Source organism: Neodiprion virginianus, chromosome 7 (assembly GCF_021901495.1).
Source record: "Neodiprion virginianus isolate iyNeoVirg1 chromosome 7, iyNeoVirg1.1, whole genome shotgun sequence".
Taxonomy (NCBI): domain Eukaryota; kingdom Metazoa; phylum Arthropoda; class Insecta; order Hymenoptera; family Diprionidae; genus Neodiprion; species Neodiprion virginianus.
Window position 1 is genome coordinate 18,825,694 of NC_060883.1, and position 11,516 is coordinate 18,837,209.

At 39.2% G+C, this 11,516-nt stretch overlaps 2 protein-coding genes across 4 annotated transcripts in view; both read left to right on the top strand.

The window, feature by feature from the left end:
- The window catches only part of LOC124308453 (hemolymph lipopolysaccharide-binding protein-like), a 35,638-nt gene extending 26,780 nt beyond the window's left edge, over nt 1-8,858 (top strand). The window contains exons 1-3 of one of the 3 annotated variants that reach the window (XM_046771177.1): nt 7,830-8,059; nt 8,166-8,235; nt 8,306-8,858. In XM_046771177.1, the coding sequence (XP_046627133.1) occupies nt 7,948-8,059; nt 8,166-8,235; nt 8,306-8,690 (567 nt within the window). In that variant the 5' untranslated portion in view covers nt 7,830-7,947 and the 3' untranslated portion in view covers nt 8,691-8,858. Of the gene's footprint in view, nt 1-287; nt 358-7,829; nt 8,060-8,165; nt 8,236-8,305 lie in introns of those variants that run through there. The other 2 variants (XM_046771179.1, XM_046771180.1) reach the window with 2 other exon arrangements.
- Nucleotides 8,859-10,263: 1,405 nt separating this feature from the next.
- Nucleotides 10,264-11,491, top strand: LOC124308454 (hemolymph lipopolysaccharide-binding protein-like). The gene is made up of 3 exons (XM_046771185.1): nt 10,264-10,471; nt 10,578-10,647; nt 10,719-11,491. The coding sequence occupies exons 1-3, from the start codon at nt 10,360-10,362 to the stop codon at nt 11,101-11,103; spliced, it is 567 nt and encodes a 188-aa protein (XP_046627141.1). The 5' UTR covers nt 10,264-10,359; the 3' UTR covers nt 11,104-11,491.
- The last annotated feature ends 25 nt before the right edge of the window (nt 11,492-11,516 follow it).

Consider the following 11,516-nt stretch of genomic DNA (forward strand, 5'->3'; position numbering starts at 1 on the left):
AAGTTCTCGGTACGTGAAATTCGCCAAAAGTATTTTGATTTCACGTCCGCCGTAGTTTCGTACGTTTACCGAACAAGTCTTCTTGCAAATTTTCACTGATACCAATCGACATACAAGACATAATTTATTCATAAATCGATGTAACATGAACGCTCATGGCTTCCAATCATCCTAAGTAACTGAGAAAATTTTCAGGTCGGATGATGATGCTTTGCCCGTGAGAAATTGGAAAATCCCACTTTTGCTAACCGTGAACGAGAATATAAACTTTGAACCGCAAATAAAAGCAACAACTGGAAACGCAGATCCAACCTACCTTCTTCGAAATCCACAGGTTACCAGAAGAGACGACTACACGTGAGTGTCAGCGTCGATGGTTGGTCGAAGAGAGTTTGAACGTTCATGAAATTTGGTGTCATGTGATGCAGGTATTTTCCGGGCATCGGTAGCTACAAGCTGCACTCGAAAGCAGTCTCGTGGAACCAAGCTCGATTCATCTGCGAAAGGCAGAACATACAAGGATTCGTACGGCATTTTTGGAGAAGCTGCTGAAAACTTTTGTCGGTAGGAAAATTAATTCCGGCAAGTCAGTTTGCGGATAACGAAATATCTTGTCCAAAGTCGAATAATATATGCCCTCGACTACGTGGCACAGCGATAAGGTGAATGGGCCAGGAATGCACGAGCTTCCTCGATTCGGACGTCGGAAAAAAAAAAAAATGAGCCGTCACGGGACGCCTGGCAGATATGAAACATCGACATTATTTTGTAAAATTAAAATTAATTATAATTAATAATCAATTTAAAAAAATTAAAATTAATTAAAATTAATAATCAATTTAAAAAAATAATTTGTTTTTAAGTAAAACACAGGTTATGTGTACCGTAGTAAACAACACTGTATACACTATGGAGTATACACTATAGGTATCCGAGCTCAGTGTGGCGAGAGAGATGGCTTGACGCCGGATCGAGTGGGAAGAGAATCGTACAGTCGATTGCGCATGGCGACGCGTCGCCACACCGTACACACTACTGCATATAGACTGTATATATATACCATCATATAGCGTGGCGACGCGTCGCCACGGCATGCGTCGCCACGCCAGAAATCGGTTTTACGTGCGGCTATAGATGTTTCACATCAAAATTCTATCCAATTCTTTGGTTATAATAATACCAATATTATCGTCTTTTCAGTCCCGGCAATTCCGTTATTGCAGCGATAAATCGATCAATTAATCCAACTATTTCACAAAGCCACTGTTTAGAATCGGTGCAGCAACTGCTTCTCGAACATCTTAGTGAAATCGGAAGGTGAAACTTTTCTTTTCCGCAAAAAATGAAGTAACTACGAAGTTCGACGCTTATGGTTTTACTTTCTTCTCCAGACTTATGATGAGAATTGGCAGATTTTTTTCGATTTGCTTTACCTCTTCCGAGGTTTTGGTTTCTTTTCCTCTTTATCACGGCAAGTTGCCACAACCACGGTACATTTTCCTGTAGGCAGAGAAATCGCGTCCTTTATCCATCGCGACAAGCCGACTAATAACTGAGCAATTAATTAGTCTTCCCAGTTCATTACGTAGCGGTTGTTGTAAATTACAAAGACACGAGTCTCGGTTAGCCCGTCTGGCTTGCGCAGATAGCTCTCGTTCTACTGACCGCACGCTTAACTCGGTGGAGTCGCAGAACGATCAGGTTCGAATACCACCGATTACGTACCAACTCAATTATGAATTAATTGAAGCACCTGCCCAGGTACAATCAAATGCGTCGTTGAGCTTATCCAGAGTTTATTAGTATCCCTTAAATTAACAACGTATTACGCAACGCGTGCAGAAGCTAACGATAAACGATTTAAGGGCTGCTTGAATGATTCCAGTTGAAATCGTCGAATTGATTCAATCGCAAAATTTCTTGTCGGAGTTATTCCAACTTTCGGAATAATATCAATATAGTGACGCGTAAAAATGAAATTGGCGTTGGGACAGATCGATTTCTAATGATTTTCAAATATGTATATGCTCTAAATTTTTTTCACAGCAAATAATTTAAGCTTACCAGTAGTATGAGACGATTAATCGTTTGGTGATGGTAAAAGTGTACTAAAAGTGACGCGCAATTAATTGTGGAGAAAAAGATTGTTCAAGGAAACGACGGAATTAATTGCAAGCTAATTCATGCATGAACAGCGGAACATAAATGCCTTCGCCCCAACTTGCGAGGCGTGCTTGCGGCTTTCTTTGTCACGATTTTATGTCCGGACGTTTAGATATAAATGCATTCTTCGTTTAATGTTATTATGGAATGAATTTGCCGGATGGTAATTACTATGGACACGCATTCTCTATGGTTATTATAACTTTTACCAGGAATAATATTTTTTTATCGTAAGACAAATCACATCCATAATTAGTTTCACTTATCGCGGACCTGACTTCGTGTTATTTCTGTTTCAGTCGTGAAATCGCAGCCATCATCGAATTACGTTGTACGAATTATTGGAATTTTCGTATTGTTAGGAAAGGAATGAGAATGAAGAATTCGCAAGTCTACTTCTGATAAATAAACTCGTACGTCGTACATATTTTCCTGGTTGGTAAGTTTTCCTGTTTGCGTCCGAATGCAAGATAGTAACGAGGATCATATCTGAGAGGTTACCAGCGGTTATGGCACTAAGAACGATTGCATTTCTTCTGATTTTGCGCAAGCCATATCAAAATGATACTTACGCGTAGACGAAGAAAAAAATAAAAAACAATCCTCGTTATCTTGGTGTTGATCCAATATTCACATTCTCAAAGTTGCCACTTGGGTCTCGAATTATTTCTTACGCATTCACTTATGGTTTAATCGCGCTGCAGTTTTCGATTTATGGTACGCATTGATTACCGATCAGCGAGTAAATTTTACGAAACAGTTAAATGCGGTTTTTCAGCGCTGTCGAAGGCAGCAGCGGTATTGAGAAACTGGCAGTTTAATTAGCTTGTTGTTTCGGAAGATTGACCACATGCGTACATTGACACGTATCTACATTATTTATCGTGTCGTCTCCAGAACCAAATGACCCAAGACTCTGATCGTTTTTTCCGATTCAGTGTCACTGTTTCTACGTCAAGTAAAGTCCAAACTTCTTTCTTCCAACGCTGTGTGTAATTTTGGCGAAAACATTTTCCATTTTTTCGCAACGGACCTCGAAGAACAAGTGATTTTATTCGAAAAGATTTGCGAAACCAGTCTCTTTTATTCGAGTTCAAAGGTCAAAAATTTTGTTCTCAACCACACGACTTATTCACAATAAGACGTACAGGTTTCGCGGCATTTCGATGATTCTTTGAACAAAAGTCCCGATTCGGTTTCGAATCTTGTTCCACATACGTGGCAAAAAATTTTTGCGTTGATAAAGTTTACGCATCGTATAATGTTAACGTCGTTTGACTGTTTTTGTTGAATCAATCACTTAAAAAGGTCGCGAATTGATTTCAAGTATCGATCCGTTGATGCAGTTTCCAATGAATCACAGGTAACGATTTTTATGACTGAGGATTGCGCGGCGTTGAAAAATACTCGAAAATTCTGACTAACGCTAGAATATTTCTGTAAGACCAGTTGTCGAAATTATTAGATTGCGGATTAGGGGAAAATGACGCGTGAATCTTACGAGTGATAAGAAGAATCTTTACATGTTTCATAAGTTATATACAACCTCGTGTTCGCAGTGATACATATACTTAATAAAAATTGTTAGAAACGTGGGTAATTCGTATTTAAGAAACGAGAATAGATAACGGATACGATATGCTCTTATCGCATACAGTTGGTCACATGAAAACGACATGTTAAAAAGAAGGAGCTCAAAATAATTAGAAGGAAAAAAGGAATGAACCAGAACTTTACGTAAGTGACTCTTATCAGCTCGAGAGTCAGAATAATGTGGATCAAAGGAAAAAAAATTCCTGAAAGACGCGGGTTTGGGAGGAAAGTAACTCGGGCTAAAAAAATACTTAAGGAACATTAACTTCAACAGGCGAGTTTATTATCACACTATTGTACAACTTTTCATATTCGCAGAATGTCTTATTCTTCCAATTCAATCTACGATAAATCCTAACTTGATTAGTTGATGTAATTCAGACCTGAGTATCGTTGTCTCGTGTGAGAATAATTATTATGCGAATGAAAATGTATTGTATTTTATGAAACGACAGAATATCATATTGTTATGTAAAAAAAAGTAAAAAAAAAATAATTAGGTAGACACAAATTCATTATAATTATGCCGTAAATTATCTCTAGAACGTCGAAGGTATTACATCGTTTCATATTTGTGCTGTTTCCAAATGACTGTATTTCCTGTACTCGTTGACCACTTTTTAAATCAACTTCAACTCAAGTTGAGACTATCACGAAAGTTCAAGTTTCCGATGAGAAACGATAGTCTTCGTCTGTTCGTGTGATTGCTTGACACGAACTTGAACCCAGGCTTTGACGTGCAAAGATTGCAAAAATCACAATTTAACAATAAGAACTCGTGTGACTAACATCTAGAAATAAGGAAAGGTTTGATTGGCATTCTAGCTGTGATAATGTGTGTGCTTGGACAACGTGACCTGAAACCTGAAGAAATCGACTTCCATCGGAAAATAACAGAGCAGATTGTTACCAGCCTGTTGAAATTCTCGAAATTTATCGTTAATATTGATGAAAGTTGACGTTGCAGTTGGAAATATACCTTCAGAACTGACACATTTTGTCGGGAAATGAATTTCAAGAAGCTATTTCTGACTAATTGCAATTTCAAGAATTTAGTAAGGACATTAAGAAGGATTGTGAAAAAGTAACACAGGATTAAATTTAAGAGGGTTTCACCGTTGAATGCTGCAAACTTTTGATCGTTTAATTATGCTGACATAGTGCCTCGGAAAATCAATTCCAGTATGATTGAGAGTCGTTAGAGTTTTGATCCATTTACAAAAAATTCAAGGGGGTTAGCCTTACTTTCTCACGATTTTGTGAGCGAATAACTTTACATCAAAGTATCAATTTGTACCACCTTGACGAATTGAAACCTCAGGGAAGTGAAAGACAGATCAAGAATAACGACGACTAACAGTTAAAACAATGCAAAGAAAACGAGGTGAACGTTGATTTTTTATTCATTTTCATCCAGGTTACATACAGTAGAGACAATCAGACGACACAATATCATATATTGTATCCTGCAGGTATGTGCCGCACCTGTACGCAAGCCGAAACAAAGGCTATATCTTATGAATAAGGATATAACTATCCGATACAGTATTTTTGCTATTTTACTTCATCATATGATAAATGAATTTCTTTCGCAGTGTAGAATTATATTTTGAAATTCCTCTTTGTCTTTCACTATAATTGAATTTGTCAGCTTGTATGATTATTCCATACTAAAACCTGATCACTCGAGGTAGGATTAAGGCACAACGAATGACTGAAACTTTCAGCTATGAATTTGTATTTTGTCTTCCCCACCTTCTTGAAAACCGTTCACAGCTTTCATGTACTATGGCCATCAGTTTTGATTTATTGTTCAACGGACGATCCTTGCGTTTTTGCGTCGTTTCGTCCTATCAATTTTCCCGCCATTGATCGAATTCAATGACGATTAAAGGACTGATTATACCGTCGAACATATGAGTGAGACATCTACAAATGCGAAGAACTAACAGCTCGGAAAATAGTCAGAAAATTTTGACGTTTTTCAGCGATGAATCTTGATCGGTCGCTCGCAGCGTATTAAGACTGCGAGCAATCTAATTCTCTCGCAAAATTACGTTGGATTAGTGCACAAAAGAATTTATTCCAGCACTTTTCAGAATCGCGAAAATTTTCGCAAAAATGGAAAGGCCTTACTTTTTTGCCGAATTTCGACCAAAAACTGTTGGTCTCAGATTCGAATTGTATAACCCGTTCCCCACCAATTGGGCCCCCATGAACTCAGAAAACGCCGCGAAAAAAGCGTAGGATCGACAGGAGAGAAATCACGGAGGAAGGAGCGACTGCTGAAAAATGTCGAAAACATAGGTTCTCATTTTTTGGCTGTAACTGTTCGCGCCTTGATGGCAGACGATTGGGACTGCGCCCAATCGATTTCTCTCGCAAAATAACGTAGCAATAGTGCATGAAAGAATGTTTCGCAGCATTTCCCAAAGACGATGAAATTTTCGTCAAAAATTCAAGGCGGCTCGTGTGATTCAAGTTAGTTTATTATTGATCCCCTTGTGTTCATGATTACATTCTAATACATGTCTGAGCAATGTATGGCGACAATAAATTTATTTTTCTTGAACATTCTTACCTGTCTTAGTTTTTACGTATTTATTCACGAATAAATACACTCAAATCCAAAGCCGTAATATACTCTCACATGTATAGTACTTTGTTCTCTTCACATAAGTTTGGAAACTTATCCGCAGGCCATGCAGTACTCAGCAGTCGATTCGCGCATTATCGTTTCGTGTTGTCCATCCTCCGTTTTGACTTCTAGTTCCGATCAGTTTTATTCTAGGTTCGTAATAATGTCGAAGTATTTTCTTCCACGGTCCAACATTTATTATTTCACGTATTTGCAAACTTCAGTATCGATTGTTTTCTTACCTCATCAGCTTGTTCTTCTTAGACTTTTCTGCCCATGTAGTCAGCTTGATGCTTTCCTGCTGCGTTTGTGTTTTAAAGTTTGGTACACCTTTATCGATCTTTAGCCTCGTGTTATGCGTGTGTTCGATCTTGTATGCTTCGTCCGGTAAATTTATTCATGTATTTTCATTGCCGCAGCCTTATCTAGGTTTGTCGAGTTTCTAGCAGTCTGTGTCCTCAAAGAGATTTTCTGTATGATACATTTTATCCTTCGAAAATGCGATCCGCAGTATGAGATTCCGAGTCTTATCTAGCAGTTCTATTTCTTAGAGTAGTATTTTGGATTTTTTTCGAGATTTTGTTCCATTTTTTAATTGATTGACTCGTATGAGACAGATTATTCCAATGTTCTCCAACATTGTTATGAACATTAATAAATGCGATTACTTATAATACTAATACAATGTTTAATCGATTTAGAAACGCATTCAGTAACGAAATTCAGTAAATTTCCAGAACCTGTCTGTAAATTGACAGTGTGATTGTCACAAATTGAAAATTTTATCTCTAATTTCGAAATTTACGTAGTAGTTCTCTGGGCTTTGCTGAAATCTGATATACTGTCAAGGATTTCGCATAAAGTTTACACCTACACATGTTACGTAGATCCACAAGAAGAATCCCACAATTTCCGAGCACTGTTGAAAACTTTTATAAGTACAGTACATTGAACATACTATCAAGTAATTTCCGAATCATAGTTATGGGTTATTTGAAATTATGGATATTAAATCCTTTCGTCACAATACATTTTTCATTCCAACAGACCATTCGTATCTCTTTGTAAATGTCTCACATAAATTCGGTAGTACGTTTAGTAAATTCCAAATGCCGTACAGTAAATGTGCATTAAATTTATAAATATAATACATTAACTAGAAAAATGTAATGAATTCAAAATAGGTGTTTGTGTTTCGCCAACAAATTTACAGAAATATACGAGAATTGATTGCAAATTTAATCAGAGTGCTTGGTAATTCCCTTCGAAACAACAGATTTTTTCCACAACCAGGTTTTTATCTGTAAGCATGAATGTCTGATAAATTTCGTCAATAAGATTTATCGCTGGTCGGAATGAAAGGATAACCTTTGAGTTACTCCAAGCGAGTTGCGTATAAAATCGAACAGAGTGTGTGGGGATGCTGGAAATCGCATCAAGCGAACAGTCGGTCTTCAGTCATAGCTGCAGAAACTCGGCATTTTTTTCTCCACTCGCGAGGATTAAACACGTCGTTGAGCCTGCAACGGAAATAGTACATCCACACGACAGCCATGGCGGTCAGGATAATCGCGATTCAAACGCTGCTATTCTTCGTAACTTACGCTCTGGCGGGACAATCATCCTTGAAGCCCATCATCGTCGTGCTCGCTCGTACAGCAACCGGTGAGTATTTCCCGAACAAGTTCACAGTGTGATTCTCGCATGCGACACGGAAAGCGCGTATTCCCATTATGTCTATGATAACGGCCTTCCGATTTCACCGTTCCAGGAGCGACTGGAAACGCAGATCAGACATGCCTTCTTCGAAATCCACCGATTGTCAGAAGAAACGACTACACGTGAGTGTCATCGTCGACGCTTGGTCGAAGAGAGTTTGAACGTTCATGAAATTTTTGTCATGTGATGCAGGTACTTTCCGGGCATCGGTGGCTACAAGCTGCACTTGGAACTAGTTTCGTGGAACCAAGCTCGAATCACCTGCGAAGAGGAAGGCGGGCACCTGGCCATCATCAATTCTTTGGCCGAGAGGGATGCAGTGGTGACGGTGCTCAAATCAACAAACCTACATCCGGATTATGTCAGTCTGGGTTTCCACGACCTTTACGAGGAGGGCCAGTACGTCACTATCCACGGGCAAACTCTGGTCAGGGCTGGGTTCAACGAATGGGCGGACGGAGAACCCAATAATATTTTGGGCCCTGAAAATTGTGGATCTTTGCACTTGAGTGGCGGGCTCAACGATCACAGATGCCGTATACTACTGCCTTTCGTATGCGAGCTACCAATCCATTGACAGTGGCTGGAAAACCGTTAAGCAGATTGCAAGAGGCGTCAACAAAGCAAAATATGTAATCAAATCAGAATTTTAAAACAAAAACTCATGTTGATATACAATATAAGCCGTGAAAATGTAATGAAAAATCAAAACTTCTTACGCGGTATGATTTATTGCAATTGCTCACTCTGTCCTTCCCTTAATACCACGCAAACTGAGCGCATTATTTCGAATAAAGTTAGAAGGTCTCGATGACAGTTTCACTGTATAGTTATTTAGGTAGGTGTGTGCATATAAATACTATTTCCGACACGCATGCGTATTATGCATACGTATTATACATGTGACATATTCATGCACCGGAAAGGGCGTGTTTGATAACGAAATGAATAGTTACACAACCGAGAAGCTGGAATTGTAACAAGGCGTGACGAATTTGCAATCAGCAATGATCAAATTGCGAAATAGTGAAGTTTCATCAAATAACATCATAAATGTGATTTAGGCAACTTTAATTGCATAAAAGGCACGGATTTTTATGTGTTATTTACGTACTAATTTATACGAGCATTATTGGTTTAGGTTGAAATCAGGATTAAGTGATAGAAAAAAATTCAATGAGGCGCAAAAATATTTCAAAGTTCTCGGTACGTGAAATTCGCCAAAAGTATTTTGATTTCACGTCCGCCGTAGTTTCGTACATTTACCGAACAAGTTTTCTTGCAGATTTTCACTGATACCAATCGACATACAAGACATAATTTATTCATAAATCGGTGTTACATGAACGCTCATGGCTTCCAATCATCCTAAGTAACTGAGAAAATTTTTAGATCGGATGATTCCCTGCACGTAAGAAATTTGGAATATCCCTTAACATAACTATATGACAAACTTTGATGTTTATACCCAACTTTCGACGACACATAATAAGTGTCGAATATCTTCAGCCCGGTTGTACTGACCACTGGACTAACGTTTACCGCGGAGGGCATCGAAGATAAAGGTGAAATCACTCATGAGAATGCAAATCGAACCCAAGTATCACTTGGTCCAATTACTCCATCACCCTTATAGTTACGTTTACGTTTCCCAGAGATTATGAGAGTGAGAACTTTAAATGTCGTCGGAAAGTTCTGGACGATATGGATCATCGAAATTGACCGATTGATCGCTTTGAGCTACTTCATTAGCGGTGGTACGTATTGTCATTGATTATATTATCAGTCTGTAACATTTGGTATGCGGATTCGGGTTACTCCCATCCGCGGATAATTTCCTCGATCGCAAAGTTTCTTTGCAAAAGCATCCGATTCCGGCAGTAAGCTATCGTATGAAGATCAACGTGGATAAAAGTAAGCTGAGTGCAGGATGCAGATACCAAAATGACGCGATCATTTTTGGAACAGATAATGCTAACGTTTCGTGAGATAAACGACAAGCGGACAAACAATTATTTTTACCGTCCCGCAACCGTTGAGAGATACGGATATTTTCCGCTTTAAGGTAGTCTCTCAATACTTAAAATAATCCACCGCAGGTGATCAGAGTGAAACGATAAGCTAACGACTTGCGAGTTCGGTATAAAGGCAGCATCGTACTCGCCGTGTCTCTGCAGTTTTTCCTGGTCGCGAGGATTGAACAAGTTGTTGAGGCTGCAGCGGAAATAACGCATCACACGTCAGCCATGGCGTTCAGAATAATCGCGATTCAAACGCTGCTGTGCTTGGTATCTTATAATCTGGCGGAAAAATTATCTGCGCAGCCCATCGCCCTCGCGCTCGCTCGTAGAGCAACCGGTGAGTATTTCCCGAACAAGTTCACAGTGTGATTCTTGTACGCGATGCGGAAAGCGCGTATTCCCAGTATATCTATGATAACGGCCTTCCGATTTCATCGTTCCAGGAGGAACTGGAAACGCAGATTCGACCTACCTTCTTCGAAATCCACAGGTTACCAGAAAAGACGACTACACGTGAGTATCACCGTCGACGCTTGGTCGAAGAGAGTTTGAACTTTGATGAAATTTGGTGTCATGTGATGCAGGTACTTTCCGGGCATCGGTGGCTACAAGCTGCACTCGAAAGCAGTTTCGTGGAACCAAGCTCGATTCATCTGCGAAGAGGAAGGCGGGCACCTGGCCATCATCAATTCTTGGGCCGAGAGGGATGCAGTGGTGACGGTGCTCAAAGCAACAAACCCACATCCGGATTATGTCAGTCTGGGTTTCCACGATCTTTGCCGGGAGGGCCACCACATCACTATTCACGAGGAAACTCTGGCCAATGCTGGGTTCGACGAATGGGCGAAAGGAGAACCCAATAATAAATATGGCTCTGAAAATTGTGGATCTTTACACTCGAGTGGCGGGCTCAATGACCACAGATGCGAGGAATCACTTCCTTTCATGTGCGAGCATCCGATCCATTGATTCGTTTATAACAGTACACAATATGTTACACCAATCCGATCGTCACCCTTGGTCTGTAATTACAAGTGAAATGGTTAAATACAATATGAAGTAAATTTTGAACCAATCATATCGGATTTACAATCAATCGTTATTCATGTATAGTAATGAATTATATACAATAAATAGATAGCATGCACTATTGAGACGTCTCCAAACAATCCCTCTAAAATTCTTATAACAGCTGCACCGGCCGCGCTGATTGTAATTATACCGCCGGATGATAATGTCTACTTAATCAAAACTAGCGCCTGTACTACGAGGAATGCAAAAAAATAAAAAAAATAAAAAGTATCGTATTACCTAAAATAAAAATTCACTCTTCAAAGATGACGCCTCGACATTTTTCGGAAAACTGTCATAATCAGAAAAAA